Below are 21,992 nucleotides of genomic sequence, written 5' to 3' on the forward strand. Positions count from 1 at the left end.
CATCATCCGTCATCATTTCTGCTACACTGGCAGGGCTAGGGGCCAGGACTCTCCTCTTCGGGTTTTTGGGGGATGTTGCTCTGGGTCCGATAACAGGCACCACACCCGCAGTAGATGTGCTCGGTGTGAGGTCTCGCAGCAAGCTATCAAATACGGCGCATTTCTCGGCTTTTTAAAAAAACGCTATGCGTTGCCAGGTGTTTCATCAGATTTGAGGTGTTACTTCCTTTGACAGTATCACAGTATCAGCTTAAAGCACTTGTTGCAGGCTGCTGAGTTTGCATATTTTGCTGTGAAGTACAGCCAGACTTTTGACCGCTTCGCCTTGGGCATTTTTAATCTGTAGCTCTGCTCTAAAAGAACGTACGTACCTGGACCCGCCTACTATCCTCGGAATTGTAAAATGATTGGCTCAGGGAAAAAAAGCACCGAAATAAAGCACCGAAATGTGCGCTGCTTTTCGGTCTGGTTACTACCGTATATGTCAGAACCGCTGCCATGATGGCACTGGATACCGGTACCCATCCCTAGGTTTGAATTGAATTGTATTGCTTTTACTAACTTCCTTTGTCATCTGCAAACATTATAGGCCTGACCTCATCAGTCAGTCGGTCGATCACTATTGCAAACAAGATGGGGTTAAGAGCCGATACCTGATGTAATCCAATCCCACCTTGAATCTGTTGCTCCTACTGCACACCTCGCCACGGTCTTGGTGTCTTCATACTTATCCTGGACCACATTCACATACTTCTCTGCCACTCCTGATCAACTCATAGATTACCAAAGTTCCTCTCCTGGGACTCTATCACATGGTTTCTCTCCAAGTTTCTCTCTCTCATGGTTTTCAGTTGTTGAATCTAAATTGCCCATGGGTGTGAATCGTTGTCTGGCTCTTTGTGTTAGCCCTACTGGTGGCCTGTCCAGCATGTACCCTGTCTCTCGCCCTATGGTAGCTGGAATAGGCCCCAACCCCCTCCTGTGATCCTGCTAAATAAAAGAGACTGGATTGACTGGAAGTCCCTGTCAAGACTCCATAATTGCTATTGACTATAATCATGATTGTAATTTTCTCTCTTTATGCTAATGATTCTCAGCATCCTCTGTATTGGTACACTGCAGCAGTGTCACAGCAGCCGCATAGCACAAAACTTTCATGGCACACAACAAACAAATTGTACCAAAGCACCAAAGGCGAGATGCAATGTTGAAAATTGGGCTTGTTGTTTGGAATTTGTGCCTCACAGAGCCAGAAGCACATGTGTGTGTGTATGTTGGGAGGGTTGAAAACCTTGCCTGGGATTATGAGCTGAGTCACAGCGAAACTGTGAGGGAATTCAATCTATTTGCAAGTGGAATATGCATTTCGCGCTCTTTTAATTTGACGCGCATCATGGGCTAAACGCCTCCCTGTCAGGAAGATTCTGGGCTGTTCGGAACTCGTTTAATCATCTTTCAAGAGCCAAAAGGACTGTTTCACCTACCTCTCTCTCTCTGCCTCTCTCTCCCTCTCTCTGCTTTAAGGACGGGCTAACAACTGATCTCGCAGGACTCTTTCTATTAATAACCACTCCTTCACTCCTCTGTTTCCCAGTGAGACAGCCTCATAATTAAACTGTGTAAACGCTGCTGCATTAGTGTTTTTTGCTTACCAGGGAAGCTTTGGGCCACTTTTCACTGTGCCAACATGTTTGAAAGCGTTTTTAATCTTCTTCTTGTTTGTGCTGTTATCGCATGGCACGGAGAGACAGACTCCTGAGGAGCTTACAATTGTCTTTTACTCTTTAATTTAATAACAAAGACTGATAATGAAGCAAAGTCGCTCTACTGTTGATTATGTTTTCCAGTGATCACACTTCAGGTTGAGTGGAACAGCACTTTTCAGTCTCATTTCTCTACCGTAGATTAGTTTCTGCCAGCACTAGAAATGGCTAATATTTCCATGCCATTAACTCCAAAGCCTGTGAAAATGACAGGAGATGACAGATGGGGGCCATGTGGACATCAGTCTTCCAGATGCAGACAAGAGCATCTATAAACTCTCTGACGCACCTGCTGCAGGTATTAGCAGACCTCGACATTTGGCTAATGATGCATGGGAGGTAATTACAAAGGGATCACGGAAATTAGTTTCTTTCTTTATCAGACAAACACGTGGGCCAAGGCCAGGGCTGCACAGAAACTGCTAGTGTATGAGACACCAGGAATTCATGAGTGAAAGGCAATTCTATGTGACTCCACTGACTGCATAAAAATCTGTTCATGGACTACCAAAGATAAAAACCTTGGTGGTAGTTACTGCTACCATACGTGTCTCCAAGAATGCATATTCTCACTCATGATAGCAGCTGGTAGAGATCCTTCCTTTGTGCCTCTTTGGAGTGATAGAAACAACTAGTACTCACACTGAACTACAGTGATTTACTAATCCTCTCCCTCAAAAAATCAATACTTGTAGAGGTCAAACTGAGCTGCATGGAAAATGCAGATTACCTCGTCAATAGCTGACACACTCTCCTACACACTCACATGCTACAGTTTAGTGATGAGCCTGTGTCAGTGAAAGGAGGAGTAACTGCTCAGGATTTATAAAATGTTGATTTCACGCTTTCTTAGATTGTTTTGGGAGAAATTTGTTTTAAAAAGTGAGAAAAGCTGAATTTCAAATGCAATGCATATGGTCAGCAACAATATCTCTGGTAACTTTACATGATGCTCAGCTGGCCCAATGTGTGTCAAAGAAATATCCGCCACACCATCACATCACCACCAGTCTAAACTGTAGATACAAGGCAGGATAGATCCATGCTTTTATGTTGTTCATGCCAAATTCTGGCCCTACCATCTGGACATCACAGACAGTGTCTGCATGCCTGAGCTGCTGCCATACGATTGACTGATTAGATATATCTGTGTTAACATGCAACTGAACAGGTATATTTAGTTCACACCATGAAAATCACAAAAGACATGCAAGCGTTGGAAAACGAGGACATCCCGGGATGAGACAGCAATGGCAGCACCCCTGAGGGCACATGATATCGTCTGAGCCAGTCGCAGTTATTAGGCCCTGTGGTCTTCTCTAGACATCTAAAGCTTCAGACATATTCAGCAGTCTGATTGGAGTGCTGAATGTGCGAATACAGCAGACACAACACTAAGCTCATGAATGAGACAGGGACTTACATGCAGTGGAGAGAATGAGGAGCAGTGTAGTGCAATGTTGCATTAAAGTAAAATCATATTAAGATATGATTTAGCCTTGTTTGTGTTCCTATCTTGGTAAAATCTTTTCCAAACTGTCGACATGAAAACATAGGCAACACTAAGACACCCACCAATCTGTTTTATGGACTCCCTGATAACTCCTTGATAACTTAGATCATAAAATCAGAAAATATAATAAACTATCTGCTCTGAATCCAGTAAAATAGTAACAAAAACTAAAGCATCACAAAACAGTCTTTCCACCATGGGATAAACTGGGATTTGGCACATTGAAAAACCCTAAGACCCAACGGAGAAAAATAAATAGTATGAAAATATCCATCCATCAATTTTTTTCTGCTTAACTGGGGCCAGGCTGCAAGGGCAGCAGACTAACTGACTAGCCCACACCTCCCTCTCCCCAACCACCTCCTCCAGCTTATCTGGCGAAACACTGAGGTGTTCTCAGGTCAGCTGAAAGTCATAATCTCTCCTGCATGTTCTGGTCCCATGTTCTCCTGATAGATTGCACGGAACACCTCACCCAGGCGTCCAGGAAACATCCTAGTCAGATCCTAACTGACTCTTTTCTTCTGTGGGCTCACAACCTACAAGAGGCGCTGTAGAGGCCAGGTGCATGACATGACCGTGACATAAGCAGCTACAGCTGTGGTGGGCAGCATGTTTGACAGAAATAGAGAAAATCTTTGTGTCGGGTGGAAGTCAAGGGCAGAGGCCCTGGCGGTGGAGTTCAAGTTGGGACACTGTGTGAAAATAACTTTGATAAACCGATTTATACCGTGAGCTCCAGTGGACTGTACTTTTTTTGTGTACAAGCTAGATGTTCAACTAATTTTACATTGTAGATCTTAAGTTTACTGCTCTTTGTCAAATTTAGTCAACTACAATTTACAGTATGTTATCTCATGGATCGGTTATCAGGACAGGCAAGTCAATCAGTGCTTGACTAGTCAAATCAATAAAATAAACTTAATTAGCGTGAAACCAACATGAAAGCGATCTCTGTCTCAGAACAATGTTCTGTACTATAAATTATGTTTTATTGTCTGTGCACACTGTGATTTACGGTCCTCTTGTGACCAAATTTGGCATTATCTACACAAGCTAGCATGAATAGCAACTACTGCATGTATCGGAAGCAGATTTTTTTGTTGTAGTTTGAGTACACACGTTATGAATACTCCTGTATTGGTAGATGCTTTTCCTCTTTGTTGTATATTTTAAATCTTTAGTGTCAGATCAAATAAACAGTGAAATATTCAGAACATCATGAAAGACACTTCTCACCTCAGCCATTTCCTGGTAAAACTGCTGCCCTCGGGCAGGTATAGGACAATCAAAGCAAGAACAAACAGATTTAAACACAGCTTCTACCCAACAGCAATATCGTATTTGAACATCAGCATTACCAACCATGCTGTGGAATAACTTGCAACTAATTGAGGCATATGTATTGGAATGAATGTAAATGTTCTGTTTTTTTATTGTTTTATTTTAAGGTTTTCAGCACCGATCGAAGACAATTTTTTAAATTTCATTGTTCAAGCGACAATTACAATAAAGATATTCAATTCAATTCGAAAAGAACACAAAAGTAGGAAAAAAAACAAAACACTATTATATATTAAACACTTGTTCAGCCAGAGAGCACTTCCAAAAAAGACATTCAGCACAGGAAAGAAAGGCAGTACAGAGTCATAAATGGTATGTTTTAGTCTGGTCTCTTCTCAGCACAGTAAACAGCTGCTCATTAAGATGTTCTAGGGCCGTGGTAGGGGGATGGGTGGTGGGAATAACTGGTTTATTGGCTCTGTTTGCCCCCTACACCACTATACTAGCTCAATGGACTATTTTACCATCATGGTTTCTTTTCAACCTTAAGCTTTAATAAATGTAACCAAATCTAGCCTAACACACACATGCATTATATTTAATTATGTACTGTAGTATTACACTGTATATTAGCTGAGCTCCTAAACCCTTCTCCTCTTCTTTACAAGCCAAGTGAGTCATTTGCTGTATAAAGCATAAAGCATAGCATAAAATGTTGAAAGGCAAACTCATTTTGTAATGTCTCCGAGATAATAGAAACCTATTAGTGAGGACATGAAGTGCACAAAGAGCATAGCAGGGAACAGAACAACACAAGCAGCCAATAGTGAGCTACTCGAACTTTAAGAGTGTCCCCAATGCAGTTGAATTCTGCTCTTGTTCGATCATGTTATGTACTGAGAGGAGAATCACAATGTAGTGGAGTGAAAATGCAAAATGTGAGCTTGATACAGCTTTCACGGAAAAGTCATACATGCTGCAGCTGCTGGATTAGTGTGGTGGCATTTTGAAAATGACTCTGCAGTGCTGACAAATAGCATTTGACAGGCATTGTTCCTGGATGTGGGGAATGAGATTATTCAGCTTGAAGTGGCTGAAATACACATTGCCTTAGATTTATGAAACTGTGCAAAAGGTAGTCTGCTGTGGCATGTTTAGCTCATGCTGCTGAAATATATGATTTTACATCGTTTTCCAGGACTTCCCTCTGACTGGAAAGCTCGAATCCTTGAAACCAGATTTTCCTGTATAGGTGAAAGCTCCAAACTTCATTTTGTATCTAAAGATTAAATAAAAAATTACATAACAATGGATCTCGTGTTCATTTCTCTCCTACTCATAAACCTACAGAGAATTATTTCAAAACTGAATCATAATAAGATTAACCTCAGTTCCATAATACAAGCTATTTTAGGGTATAATGATCTGATAAACCCTGCAATTTACCACACAGCAGACAGACAGAAATAACAGCTAGGTAAAATAGTGAGGCGTTTAACAAGTATTCAAATATTTCCATCCGTAGATAGTGGAGACCAAGACCACAGCAGATGTCACCAATGTCAGCTAAGAGGAAACTGAAATTACAATTCTCATGAGCTGACAAAATTGGACAGAGGAAGACTGGAAAAATGTTGTCTGGTTTGACAACTCTTAATTTCTGCTGTGATATCAAAATGTCAGGGCCAGAATTTAAAAAAGGACTGATCCATCCCGCCAACACCACCAGCACCAGTTTAGGCTGCTGGTGGTGACACAATGGTGTGGGGGGTATTTTCCTTGCACAGGTTGGGCCCCTAGTATCAATTGAGCATTGTTGTTGACTGTGTCCATCTCTTTATGACCACATTGGATCGGCCTTCTGATGCTGCTTCCAGCAGAATATCACAAAGCTGTAACATGTCACAAAGCTCGGATCATCTTAAACTATCTCTTTTCTCTGTACTCAATATAATAATACCTTTAATCAGATTTCAGTGTAATATTACCTTGGGGATGTGTGGACTGGAAGCACTAAGTATTTACATGATGTTATTAGGGCTGGGCGATATGGCCTAAAATTCATATCTCAATATTCTTTAGCTAGATGGCGATATACAATATATATCTCGATATTTTTTAAAGCCATAAAGTAAGAACTAAAAGAGAGTTCTTAGTCACACTGTGTCCCAGATCTCACACAGGCACTTTTATTAACATACAGCGTAGATGTACGTGAAAAAATTACTCAGAGATAAATTATCAGCATTTATTAAATAATAATTCTCCATAAATAAAATAAAACAATGTTGTTTTTGTGCATAACAAAACGCTCACAACTGTGCAGTCAAAATGTAAACTAAAAGACGCTGAGCATAACAAAGACAGACAGATTTCGCCGCTGCTCTGTTCCCAAGTTCTACTGCGTGACTGACAGCCTGGAGTTTGAAATCCGCTTCGTAAGCGTGTCTCTTACAGGTGCCATTTGTGCTCCTTATGCGCACACAATACGGTAATATTATATTGAAGCACAGTATGCATTACTCCACGAGGCTCCAGACTCCGCTAGCCGTAATGCTCCAACAATCCATCAAGCGGTGCAGCTTCGTAGCTTACCAAAGTCGTACTAAAGCATTTTTGACAGATTGCTCAGCCCTTTGTACCACATAAAATCAGTTCGCGGTCAGTAAGCACAACCAGAACTCATACATTGAGTTCTGGTCGATTTTTGAGAAAATGAAAGGATTTTAGTGTAAGGTTATATTAGGGCTGCACGATTTTGCATAAAATGAGAATCACGATTTTTTTGGCTTAGAATTGAGATCACGATTCTCTCACGATTTTCTTTTCCAGTATAAATATTTATTGCACTTATTAACTGCACATCAACTTCGCAACAGTTGAGACTGAACATAAAAACAATAAATAAACATAAAAACAACAAAAGTCTCACATTTTGTTGTTGCCGCAAAATGTTGTACGTCTTGAAATTCCGTCTCCACAGTTGCTCAACACTGCGTGTATAGAGCAGGTAGTGCAACAATAGAAAAATAGTTGCGGGACAGCACTGTGTAGCGTTTGTCTAGGGTGTTGATCATTTTCCTAAATCCCTCGTTTTGCACAGTGTTGATGGGAGCCATATCTTTGGTCAGGTGATAAGTAATAGCCTCCGTAATTTCTTTGTGCCTGCGGGAGTTCGACGTGAAGCGCTGTATAAGGTTCCCGTTATTGATGTTTGGGTGGTTGACCGGGACGGATTTTCTCCTGTCACTTTCTCGTCATCCCTGACGTGCTCTCCGTTGTTTTTTCCCTGCTAATTTTAGCAGCCAGCTTCTGTATCACGTGGTATAAGGCTCCGCCCTTGTCATTTGTTGAGCAGGAAGAGTGAGCGCTTGTTTTCATGCAGATTACGTCCCGGATCAAAATGAGGTACAATCGTCGTCTTTTTTTTTTTTTTTTTTTTTTTTTTAAATCGTTGTCATTTGGAAATGAGATCGCACATAAGTATGAATCGACATCGCGATTTTCTAATGATTAATCGTGCAGCCCTAGGTTATATGTAAGGTACTTTGTTTCAGGGCAGGAGGCTGGGAGACTTCGTGGTCTGGGATACAGCACACATTTTCACACACTCTTCATTTTGCACTTTATGGCGCTGTTGTAAATGGTGAAAATACTAGTAATGCTAGCTGCACAGTGTCAACACGTTAACGAGGTAACCGTTAACGCGTTGACGCCGTGCAGCCCCACGCACGGGGCAATCCGCGGTAACTCGTTAACGGAGATTTGCCGCGTTAATACAGTTATGGCGTTAACGTCAATTTAACGCGAGTAATGCTGCAGCACTAAAATAGTAATCTCTAAATGTTTTCTTTTTACCGACCAGCTCCTCTTTGATAGCTACCGTGTCCATCTTGTCGTTAACTGCAGGTGAAGCGATGGGGGAGGGGGAGTTGTGTTCAGTGAAGGAGAGAGGCAAGGCAGAGTAACGCAGCGTAGAGACAAAAGTGGACGAAAGAGAGGCAAACTTGTGGTTCCACAAGTATAATTATAAAGTAACATAGACTATATCGATATAAACGATATTGTCACATCTCTTATTTCGTATAAAAATATATTGATATATTTAAAAACTCAATATATCACCCAGTCCTAGATGCTATCATGTATATAATCTGTATATATTATCCTCATGTTAATTAATGTTATGATTAATTAATTTTTAAACAAAGGCCATGTTCTGATAACACAAAAGAACTGAAGCAAGGCAGAAATGTACACCTGTTTCAGACTATATTAAGTAATAACTGACCACAACTATGAGGTCATTATGTAGCAGTCTGATGTCCATAACAGGTCCTGCCATTAAGGTATGGCACAATGAAAGCTATGCATTGCCACATCTCAAATAACAGACTAACAGACTGCTGCTTAGATTTAATTTGTTAAAAGAGAATATATTATATAAGACTTAACTACATTCTAAAAAAAGAGAGAAACTGGTGTGGAGGTGGGTTGCAAAGCGACTTGCAGATGAACGCCAACTGTGGACAGGCTGATGCAGCTTATATAACACATCAATATGAGATTTGGCAGTTGGATGTGAAGAAAGCTATTAGGTAAGCATTCAGCTGATCTGTCAGGACTCTATCTGAGCTTGACTTTAAGGTCTCTCTGAAGTAGGGCTGTGCGATATGACCAAAATCTCATATCCCAATATAAGACATCTATCGTCCCGATAATGATATAAATCACAAAAATTTAACATTTTCTGTAAATTCTGTGAATCTCGGGCAGCTCGACTTAGCGGAAGTGTTTCCAGCTGGGCGTCGCGTACCTGGAGTCGAGTGTTTTAACCAATGCATGAAACGATACATTTTTAGACATAAGTTGTAACGGCCGCCATTTTCTTTGTGAGTATTTATTACACGGCGTGCTGCGGGGAAAAGCCTGTTCTAACGTTTGAGTCTAAGGTTTATTTTTTAGCACCTGATGGGCCTTTTTTTGCTTCTCATCCGTGTGATGCCATAAAACAGTGCCTTAGATCACCCCTAAAACATGCCACACTCAAGCAAGTACTAATAAACTGCTGTTGACTCAGTAAGTGAAAGACACGTTGAACAATCAGACATTTAATGAGCTGTGTTATATTTCTTCGAGAGCAGTTACTCAACACTGCTAGGGAAAATACATTAAAACGTAATAGGCATCTAGTTTAAAAGAGGTTCTCTTGCACTGCTTGCAAGAGGGCAGCTTGTCAAGAGAGGCTGTAGTACACGCCCAAATCAGAAATCATGCAACGAGACAGATGCATAAATTAACATGCGCCACACTCATATCTTTGAACTGAGAACCAAAGGCCACTCTGATCCACTCTGCAGGGGAGCTCTTGCTTTGATGTATTTGAAAAGGAGGTTTAAAGATCAATTACATGTCTACTGTCACCCCAAAGACTGATTTAACTTTGGAGTTTAAAAATTCAAAGCAACACTGACTCGATCACAGATCATCATATTTGAGTGAGTTAGATGACCAGTCAGTCAAAAAGATTTCATCTGAAGGGGGGATACAGAAAAAGTTCTCCATTTGATAAAAAACGTCCCTACTATGGTCCAGGAAGTTTTAACTATGAATTCTTTTTCAGTTAGTTATTTCATTATTTATTCCTACCCTGAAAGCCCTTTAGATGTCTGTCTCCTATTGCCTCTGATCTCTCTTGTTTTTGCAGAGTCGAACTTGAAGTCTGCACACTCTTCCCACTATACCTTATACAGTTGCGGAGGAAAACCATGACATTTGCCTGAAAGCTCACCCCACACTTCCTGACACTGGTGGTGTTGCCAGTACCTCTAGAACAATATGCCTTAGGACCTACTTTCACCTCAAAATCCACCTGTAGGGCTTGAGGCCAAGGGAGGAAATCATTATTGCCTGTCTCCCTTGGAGATTCCTTGAGTGGGGGGAATCTCCAAGGGGTGATGAAGTCAGACCCTTAAGGCCAAAAATGTGAAATGGCAATAACAATAACATATTATCTGTTGCAAAAAGCTTAAAAAAATTGGTGTGCATCCCCCGTCAAAAGGAGTTTTCAACTACAGATACACAACTGGCCCAGCGCTTCACCTGAAGCATAGACGTAAAATCTTCTGGCTTCCTTCTTTCTTTGGCAAATGCACTTTTTCATTATTAATGACCATTATTATGATTTATACATATGTTCATATTTTTAATGAAAGAGGTCATGAGTTTCAGATGCAAGTTAGAAGATTTGAAGCTCTACAGTCTGATATACAGCAACTGTAAATCTTCAAATGCAGCACTGCTGGAATCAAATCGACAAAAACAAAATGCAAACACTTCACCTTTTCAAATGCAAAACTGCCATCTCGATTCAAAAGTTTACTTTGTTGTAGCACTTCCCTTTTTTCTTACTGTCGTCAACATGACCCAAACACGTCACCATGCATTAGACCCTAACTGTGCTAAAATAGAAGCCAAATACACTCCATCTCCAGGAGGCAACAGGCCAAGTGCTGTATTCTGCATTCACCACACAATAACAAAATTAATATTTGATTCGGATTGGTACAGCCACTTTCTGTCTCCTGCAACAGCCTGAAGAACACAATAGTTCTCCTGTTTCCCATAGGCAGTTAGGGCTACTTTAAATAGCACTCCGCAGCAGCAGCACAGCGAGCACTATGCCCTGCAGGAAACAGAGTCTGAGTTAAGAGTTGCAAAAGAAAAGTTGACTCAAAGTCAAGGAAAGCAAGCTTAGGACGAGGCAAAGTTAGGACAAAGTAACACTGTCAGAAAAATGTAAAAAAAACAAACAAACAAAAAAAACATTTCGTTTTCGTTTTTGAGATTTTACCTCAGCAAACTGATGCACAACAACAGGAAATCAATAACATGCTTAATTGACTCAAGGTCTCAAACTGTTTTCTTTCAGCCTCTCAAAGAATGAAAGTCAGCTGGCCAGTCTTTGATAATATTGCCTGGATGGTAGTGTTCATATGAGTCCCTTCAACTCCTGTTACTGCAGATGTCCTGTAGCGGCAGGCTAGCCATCAGACTCACTGGTCTTGAAACTCAGTTTGACAGTGAGTGAGCGGTGGCATCTGCAGAGAGATAGAGGTCCACTACCTGATGATGCTCAGGCAGGAGGAAACCAACTGGCTGCCTTCCTCAATTTGACCTTGAGTTGACTGATTGGGGCATCGCCAGTTTCAGCGCGTCGGGTTAAAGGACAGGTACAGATGTGTTTACATAGATTTAATACATTTTTTATTTTATCTTGTCAGAAACTCCTTAAAACTCACTTGCAAGAACATTAAAGTGGACGTGAGATGGTATTTGGCATACTGCAGACAAATTTTGTGTTTTCTTTAGTCCATCTCTCTATTTTGGTAGTTACTAGCCAGCTCCAAAGCTAGCCACCAAAATATCAAAATAATAGGGCTTTACTGAGATTATTCAATAATCCTATTGATAGAATATCATTAATTAGTGGGCTTCCATGTCAGGAACTATATTAACCATTAGAAACAAAGGGCAATTCAGTTTGTGAACAGTAAGGTTAATGAAGGGAAAATTTGGGGGATTTATTTGGATACAATACTTGGCTTTGATTACCAATCTAACACCAGTCCTAAATTTATTTTGCAGTAGTTAGTTGTATCACTTTGCAATACTTAAATACAAAATGAGAGATTAGAGACTTATTTGTAACTTTAAAATGCTTTGTAGCTTTTCAGTAATGGCTTTTCTTGTTTACTGCAACTGTGCTGTCAAAGTTTGAATTCAGCAATGATCTCTTGGGGTTAAAATGTTAGGTAGTGTGGATGAATACCCCTTAAAGTATGAGCTGTGGAAAATCTCAAAGTTCAGTTTCTCTTTTGGTTATATCTGTATTTCTAGGTTTGCATTCAACTGAGGCTAAATGAAAGAACAAACAGCTGGGTGAACTCAGGTGTATGTCAGTGTGGAGCTGCAGGGCTCAGGTGGATAGATTTTCCAAGTGTCTCTGGGGGCAGTGCCTAAACAGCACAAATCTTGTCATTAGCTCCAATAGAGCAGTATAGTATATCAGGGTCATGTGACTCTCACCTCATAATGGGCGACCCGCTGGGACTCGGAAATGAGCTGAGCGCTGCACACTTTGCAGTAGCTGTCTGTGAAAAGCCCTTGGTCCACCTCTGTTGACTTCATCTGGAGAAGGAGAAAATGAGTTTACTGACTGGAGTTCCGTTTTTGGCAGGTGTTTTTAAGAACTGCACACATAATGCTGACTGTTTTTGAAAGAAAAAGCCCATTTCAGACAGGATGAGTCAAGAGAAGTTAGGGAAAATGTTTTTTTATTGAAATGGCAAGTCCGAATCAAACTGGACCTCTCTGACGAACAGTTTTGACAAAATGACATAATATGTCCACTGTACATTCACACAAACACAGAAAGCTGTCTGATTTCCATTGGTACTATCAGGCAGCCTTGTTTTGTGGGTCTACAGGGAGCTGTGACAAACCAACCAAGATGTAATAGAGCAAGTAAACAACAAACTCATATTTTCAACACAGTTAATCAATATTTTATTAACTTAGTGACAGATGCTGAGCAGCTTTTGCAAGCAATGAGTCAGAAAAACTATACAAAATATCCCACTTAAGACATGAAGCTAAAATGTTATTTGTTAATGAATAAATAACAAGAGATCAAAGACGAGCTGTTCCTGGGAATTCATTAAAGTATAAAATTGAACTCCAGGCTGTGTGTTGTTGGAGAAAAAAATGTATTCTAGGTGACATGGCTGCAAAAACCTTTTATTTTCATAGCTGAGCCCTCTCTGCTTTCTATTACTAATTCAGCCTAGTTTACAACAGAAGCTCGCATTTCATATTTGGAAGCAGTCAGGCTTAACTCATCCTCATTTACAAAGGCGCAGCTTCATTTGGAGCCACGGGACAGAGGGAACTTAGGAGGAACGTATCTCAAACTTGTTTCAATTTACAAATTTGATAGCTAATAGCTCTGTGCTATTAGCAAAAGTAGGAAAATTGTAACAAGTTTTAAGAAGTCTTAAAAATTGGATGCATTGGATGCAGTTTCCCATCCGGGTGGGGATTTTGCAGTACAAGATTCTCTGTAGTGCAAAATCATAAGTCCTTCAGTCACCTGAGGTAATAGCTGGTCTTCCCTCTCCGGCTGGATCCCATTCATGCTGAGAGGATGAAGGTTCTTTGCTAGTTTTCTGGTAATGTCCACTGTTATCTCTTTGTTGGTCTTACACACATTCAGCTCAAGATTGTCAAGCAATACTAAGATGCATTAATAACAAGAAGATGCATCTTGGTATTGGTTTTAGATTCAAAATCTCTACTCAAGGAATCATTGCACAGCATATGATCATCAAAGTTTTAATCCTCCTCAAGTCACTTAGTAGGGCCATGGTGAGGATGAGTTTGGTCTTAAAAACTGCACCAGGTGTCCTCTGGTTTGTCAAGCACAAGCAGGAAACACAAATATTCTGACAAAGAGCTGGAGAATGCCAAGGCAAAGGGCTCATTAGAGACTTGTCAATCTCAAGGCAGACAAACCTTAAATTATACCCTACGTTAACATTTGTTTTTTATTAAGGAGATAACATTCTATAAAAAAAATTAGTGTCACAGTGAACAGAAAAATGCTCTTAAGCAGCAACAGAGTACGCAAAAAGAGACTGAGCTCACAAATCAGAAGTAAGATCACTGTCTCAAAGTCATCATTAAATTCAGAGTTTTCAGATGATTCACCCCTGTTGGCCATAATGTTTTAGACCTAGAGGTTTCCTCTGCCTTTTACATCCAGTCTGTGTGGTTTTACAAGCTTCCCATAAGTGTACTCTTTAATATTCACAGAGAGTACCACTTAGCTTGTGGTAATGTATAATTTGCATGGCTTATTTGGGGTCGGATTTTACATTTTCATTGGCAGAAAGATGAAAAAAAAACTTTTTCCTTGTTATTACTAATTGATAGTTCATCATGCCAACAAACCAGGTGGCTAAATTTACATCCACTGGCCAGAGAATATCTACTTAGAACATAAAAAATTATATTGACTGATACAGCAAAAGAAAGAGACACACAGAAATTTGGTGGTCGTCTTTAGGCAAGGTAGGAGGATGGAAATTTATTTACAAAATGATTTTACACTAATTCTGTTTCTAGACCTGAATCTTTGTTTATTGCCCTAATGATTCATGATAAATTTTGTGTGTGGAAAAGAAATTCAGCCTACAGTAGTTTCAGCATCAGAGAAAATGTTGGATTCTTGGAATATGAAGCACCAGCAACAGAACAGAAGAATAAACTTGCATGTTATTCAAGTATGAAATATTTCCACTATCATTCAATTCAGTTTAATTCAGTTTTATCTATACAGCACCAAACAGTCACAACAACAGTCGCCTCAAGGTGCTTTATATTGTAAGGTAGGCCCTACACTACCCTACCCTCTGGCAGCAAAGACGATATGGTCAGACTGAGAAAACAGGGGCAAAACATGTCAGGAGTGTATGTGTCTGCAGATAAACAGCAAGAGAAGAAGAGAAACATAAATAAGTCAGCACTGCCACTCTCTTCCAAAGTCTTGTAATCAGTCGAGAGCACCGTCACTTCTAGTTCAGATTCTAGAGGACAAACAACATAAATAAGCATCTTTGAGAGCTCTATCAGCCTGTGCCAGTTGGAGCCACTCACCATTTTAGCAAGGGTGCACAGATGTGCAAAATGAATAATTAATCTGCCTAAATTCTGGTAAGAAGCAGAGGCATCAGGGGTAACTTCTGCAGCAGCCTGGGAATGAAAGCAACTCTTATCTCTGACTTCATTTTCCATAGTTAGAAGGAGGTCTCAGTTCTATTTCTGCCATTGTAAAGTCTGCATATTCATCTTAGTTTGGACTAAATGGCCAAAACCCTACAATGTGGAGTAAACAGAGAAATAAGTAAATATTTTTCTGTTATCTCTCTCCACAATGCATAATCCCGCGAGACACGAAAAATCATTCAGCTGGATTTAATGTTAGGATGTGAGCTCTGACCCTATATTTTGTCTGCATTTAAGGTCAGCAATGGTGGGAGTTTACTGTAAAAATCTCAACACCGCCTAATAAATAACAGTAAAACAAGGCCTCTTAAAAAGTTATTTGTTGTTAGTGGTTTTGATTTTGGGTAATGCTGTATTGACCTATTTCACTAAGAAGCGAGACCCCTTGTAACACCTTCGTTAGGCTTTTTTCCTCTTTTGTCCTGTTCTCTGAAACTCTGAAACCAACCTTGTACATCTTCTGTTTGCCATTAGACAAACATTAGATTCATGTACTTTAAATCTGTATTTCATTGTGAGTCAGAGGTGTACCCAGACAATTTACATAACTAGAATTTGGCTAATTTGCCAAATTGTTCCCTCAAAACCTCATAATGTCCACAAAGTGGCTAGTGAATCCCTTAGGGGTTAGGTTTAGGTAGTATTTTATGTATGATTCTACTTATGCGTAAGAAGGATTCTGAAAAAATACAAAACATTGCTTTTCAAGTCCAGTCTCTTACATGTATCCTTACCCTCAATCGGTCAAATGGTTGCCCCTCCCTGAGCCTTTTTAGTTAGTTTTTCCTTCCCACTGTCGCCAGGTGTTTGCTCATAGGGGGTCATCTGATTGTTGGGGTTTTCTCTGGGGTTTATAAGCACCTTGAGGTGACTATTGTTGTGATTGGGCGCTATATAATTGGATTTAACTGAACTGAATTTCGACCTAACAGATCTTCTGTTGTAAGATTGGGTTTGGTTTGGGTCTGTCAGAAAATAGATGGAAGGGATAGCATTAAACCAAACCATAAGTATACTTCCAACCCTTCAAAGGTCACCAACTCTGTGTTTCATACTTGATATTCTCAGTTATAGCCCAAAGAGTACACCTATGCTAATAGTTCCAGTCAAAAGCTCGTTAAGCCCTGTGTACATATACAATATAATGGTCGGCCATTAGTAGAGAGTTCAAGCTCTACCACCTACATTCACACTCCGATGGATGCATCGGAGAGCAACTTGGGGTTAGTATCTTACCCAAGGATACTTGACATGCAGACTGGAGGAGCCAGGGATCGAACCACCAACCTTCCGATCAGTAGGTGACCTGTTCTACCTCCTGAGCTACAGCCACCCCTGTGCTAACGTGGTGCCAAGTAAGCTGAAGAGGTCCTGAGAAATAAAGCCCCTTGTTGTTAGGTCTGAACCTAGTGGTCAGCTCATGTTTCATTCCTGTAAAGATTAACTTAATGAGAAGTGGTGGATGGGCAAAAATAGAAAAAAAATAATTATTTTTTACCTGAGAAGAGAACTTGTTCCTGAGTGTGTCTATCACACAAAGGCACAAGAGAGAAAGCAGGAAACGTCCTGCTGAGTATTAAGCACAGCGCTCCAAAGAGCAACAGCTTCTCACCAAATTAACATGTGCCTCTCCTTGGTGTTCAATTCATTAAGCTAATGGATTTTACTGTCAGATACATTGCTATAATTGCAAGAGGTTGACTCTCTTCTAAATGAGAAAAATATTAATTTTTACCCCGTGTAATTGGATAAGGGGAGGCATCGCACTTGTAAACCAACAGGGGGTCCTTTACACAATTCAATCATCAATATCTGATCAGAGCAGCTGTTGTTAACAACATTACAGGCAAGCTCTCTCAGCACAGCTCCATGAGCTCATTACAGAAGTTATGTTGCCACTCTGTCCCTTGTTTCTCCTTCACCAGAGAAGTCAGAAGAAACAAACCAGCACATTTCACACCAATGATCAAATTAGCAGAAAGCCAGCTTGTTTCTCGCACCTAGACAATCCTGCTTACCGACCGTCTTTGACTACGACAAAGTGTTAGCACATCAACGGAGGCAAGCTCCGTAGAGCTGGAAAAGTGAGGCTGGGGATAGAAAAAAAGAAAAAAGCTGACGAAACAGAGGGAGAGAAAGAGTTCAGAGATGAAAAGAAGGTTACAGTGGCGAGTGCCCAGCAGATGCTGCTGCTAAAAAGGTCAGTTGTAATTCGTTAGGGAGTGTGTTAAGCTGGGAAGCTGGATGAATGCCCATGCAGATGAGCTGGACTCGTGCTGGCCTTAGTGGCAGATGACCCTTTGGCTAAGAATAGTTCAGATAACAAATAATGATAACCAGCTAAATGGGCACTGCTGCTGTCACAACATGAAAATTCCAGCTTTGATCCCAATGTCAGGTAGGAAACATTTTAATACACAATTCTGTCGCCTTGTCATTGCCTATCATATGAACAGACATTCTGACTTGACTATCAGAATGTCCCAGGCCTATTTTTTGGACAGGTTAGGCCTGTTTTGGTTACACTGTGAATGAAAATAAAAGTGCATGAACAGGAAACACAACACGGAAAGACCTCTGGAGAGTGCACACCCAGAAAATATCCAGTTCTCTGCCAGCTTTTTATTAGATCTTAAATTATTTTTTGTAGGGCACAGTGGCGCTTCAAGACATACAGTATGCTATTAAGCATACAAATGAGAATGTCAGTGAGTACGGGACAAATGCTTCTTTTGATCAGACGCTGCCAATAGGTTAAAAATGAGCTGTCTGAACAGCATGGCATTACTCTGTTACACTTGTATCAGTACTACATTTTATCCTCAGTGGACTTTTCTTTTTTTCTGAATCAATGCCAACATACCAGGAACTGCAGATGAACGTCATGAAATCCCCAAAGTTATCTGAGTATTGATTTTGGGCTAATCTGTTCAAGTAGAAAACTAAAGACGGAAAATCACACTTAGAAATGTACACAACAAATGTATGCGGCAAATTTTATAGCAACTCAGAGCTGTTGCGATAACCCACTGAAATCCAAAAATACAGTGGGAATGTGTTCCTAGACAGACAGTGGATCAAACAACACCTGAGACTTTTTTGTTTTCTATCAAACTTGAATATCTATATCAGTGACTTTTTTTATGACAATCAATTCTTGAAAGACTCTTAGAAGTCAGGAGGTCAGAAAAATTATTAGTTAATCATTCACTGACATTCATTGTTGGAATGAATTTATCAGATTTCAATAAAAGATTGATCGGAATTGGACAGAAGTGAGAGTAAATGGAAGTTGCAGGTTTTGAAGGTTTAAGAACATGTAATGTAAGTTAATATGTCACACATGTTAAACCAGCCTTCAACACTAGCCCTGCTTAATAATGCATCATCACACTGGAGACTAGCTGATAACAACAACTGGGGTACGTTGTCTGATTGTCTGGTTCGGAATAATATCAGTAAATCTTAGATTACACTGAGCAATCATCTCTTAGAACCAAAGCCACATAAATACCAAATGTGTTGTCTCATCCTTAACTAAGTGATTTTAGAATTCCACTGTATTCACATGGGGCGATTCTGCACTTCCCACACACAGGCCTCAAATTCCTCCGGTGAGGAGCTTTAGTGACTAGCTGCCCCAGATTGTTTCCCCCATCCTTGAACTGTCAGAGAGATGTAACACACAGCAGAGTGCTTTAAAAAGAGAGAAGAGGCATTTAAAAAGCTGTAGCTGATATCAGCTTTCAACAGTATCACTGTGTTTCTCTGTGTCCTGCAGACGTACTAAGTCTTGCTACATTTGTGGCATACCAAATACACAAATAATACACAAAAACAGAGTTCCGACACAAAGAGATTTTTTTTTCAGTGTGCAGCCATGTTATACTAATACTATATACTAAACACTAACATCATATATGTATTATGTATTTTCTTTCTTTTTCTCTTTTTGTGACTTTATCAGTCTCTTTAATAGTTGAGTGAATTTCTGCCCCTTTTTTCTTTAACATTGCTTCAGTTCATCAAAGTTTGTGACGATTCCTTTATGCAATGCTCTCTTAATATTTTAAGGAAGCATTTTAATCGAGTTGAGGTCCAGCTCATTTGTACCATTTGAACTTTCTAAATAGGAAGGAGAGGATTGTTTACCATTAAGTCAACCACAGTTTGAGTTGTCCTCAGATGGATAAAAAGATTTACATATAAAAATGCTAAAATGAGTTGCCAGACTTATTTGGGCAGACATTATTATTCTTGTATACTGTCTACTTATATTTGTGTTGGATTTTTTGATACATACCAGGTTAAACGTTAACAGCCAAAATGACAGTCAGCAAGTCAAATAACATAAAAAAAACCAAAAATCATCATCATCATCATCAATGTTGTCTCAACCAGACTGTAAAACTTTACTGTAAAAATGGAGCAAAGCTTTTTTTTTTCTTTTTTTTCTCCAACTCTAAAAATGGCAAACACGACAAAACTACGGAAACATGTTTGGGAAGCAATATGATGATATCACAAAATGAAGCCATTAAAAATTAAAGGTACTATAAGTAAAATTTCACCACTAGATTTCAGTACATTGCAGATTGATATCAGTACAATTCTTATTTCTTACCCCTCCCATTTCAAGTGCATCCCAGCTACAGTAGCCACTCCAGGACAAACAACTTTGGCTTCTACTCATATGTAGTGAGTAGATGCTGTCAGTCTTCTGTTTACTTCAGCTCAGCTATGTTGACAGCTTAGCTCAGCTCGGGTGTTCACATCTATTTACTTTAGAGGAGATTGTAAAACTCTGTAAAAGGAGACTGATATGATTCGATGAGACTGTGTAGCGCACTTCTGACCGATTACAGCGATACTGAGGTGAGTTGTTGAGAATATCCTAAACTTTTCTTATAACCGCTGTTGTTAATTGCTGCTAGCTGACGTTAGTGGAATTTTAAAGTTGATTAAGTTATAATTAATTATTTCTGTTTAATTATTTCTGTTTATGTGAATTTGTTGTTTTAAATACACATCAATTAATATATATTTATTAGTGCAAAAATGACTTACAATACCTTTAAGTTTGCATTTGCAAAGGCTGAAATACAACACCAACAAGGCTACAATCTAGGAAACATTCCAGTGAACTGCAGTCATCCTAAAACCCTCACAGTCCATTTGGTCTTTACTGAATTTTTGGCTTGCAAGTTCAATTCAAATTCAAAACATTAACTGTCCTATTATTAACTGCACAAGAAGTGCTGGTCATTAGCTGCTAGCTTACTGTGTAAAGTCGTCATGGGTCTGTAGCTCTGTCCACCGTTTTAGGGAACATAGTTTGCTTTAAAGTAAGTTATTACTTTATTATTATACCATTAAGAATAAACAATGAGGATTCTGGATCAGCACCATGACGCAAACTTGTGGTATAGTATATACAGTACTCTGGAGAAGGTATAAAATGTCACTGCATGTGCATGTGTGTGTGTTTTATGTGTATAGATTTTTTTGTTACATTCTTACACTACCACGACAACCCCGCTCTTTTGCCCTACTAATGTTCTGGTTTCAGTTTATTTCCCACAGTTTTTTTAACCTCTTGCCTTATTATTCCAAGCGCTGTCACCAATCTTTGTATTTTTTTGTTATTATCTCATAACACGTCTTTAATCAGCTACCATCTTTCCTATGGATTTTTTAAATGTCTACCATCTCAGATCAACACAGCCCTGTCCTCTAACACCACCAGGAGCAGCAGCAACCCCTCAACAGAACATTGTACCCCTTCAGTTAAAAACACGGGCTACATTTCGTTTGTGTTGTCCACACCTGATGACAGTGATACAGTATGATGTGATTTCATATTAGATTTTTGATGAATGTGGGTTGTTGTTATTCAGCCTGTTTCTATGTGCCCCTTTTTAACTTTGAGCACCCGCCCCTTCAAACATCTCTGCACAGCCCTGGCGTCAGCCAACATTGCAAAGAGGAAAAGGTAGAATCTTTGTCATGTTTTAGCTTTTATTTCTATTTATAAGTGCACACGTTTTGTCATCTTATATAAAGACTTACTTTAATGGTGTTTGTACAGGGTTTTTTTCAGATGTAGAGTAAAAGTTAACTGATGTCAAAGGAAATAACATTTCTTTGATTCAGTAAGTATATGTGACAGTACTCAACATTTACTCTTTTTTTCTTTAACCCTTTAAGACCTACCATAGAACCAAGTCCGCCAGAGCTTATATTATATTTTTACATGCTGTGGAGCCATTTTTGGGAGCATTTCAAGTTGCTATACATCAATACAACCATTATAGCCCAAACTTTAATAATATGTCTGCATTAGGTGCATAGTAATTACATAAATTGCAAAAAAGTGCAATAAACTACAAAAAAATTGAAAATCGTTTTTGTTTTTTTAACATATATTTCTAGTTAGAGAAATTTAAGAGGCTCATCCCTCAAAACTGTAAATACAAAAAAGTTGCACAAACTAGTTTCCCACCACAGGAAATTTATTTTGAGTGTCTTCATAGTTTTATTTTTGAAATACACCAATTTTTATATACTGCAGGAAAAACGAAAATAAA

At 39.5% G+C, this 21,992-nt stretch overlaps 1 protein-coding gene across 1 annotated transcript in view; it reads right to left on the bottom strand.

Annotated features, from left to right (window-relative positions):
• zmat4a (zinc finger, matrin-type 4a) overlaps nt 1–21,992 on the bottom strand; it is a 155,941-nt gene that overhangs the window by 115,624 nt on the left and 18,325 nt on the right. Inside the window, exon 2 of the mRNA XM_005948064.3 lies at nt 12,649–12,750. Within this exon, the coding sequence (XP_005948126.1) occupies nt 12,649–12,750 (102 nt within the window). The remainder of the gene's footprint in view (nt 1–12,648; nt 12,751–21,992) is intronic.

This window comes from Haplochromis burtoni, unplaced genomic scaffold (genome assembly GCF_018398535.1).
Source record: "Haplochromis burtoni strain Fernald_Lab_line unplaced genomic scaffold, NCSU_Asbu1 Contig_555, whole genome shotgun sequence".
In the NCBI taxonomy this organism is placed as follows: domain Eukaryota; kingdom Metazoa; phylum Chordata; class Actinopteri; order Cichliformes; family Cichlidae; genus Haplochromis; species Haplochromis burtoni.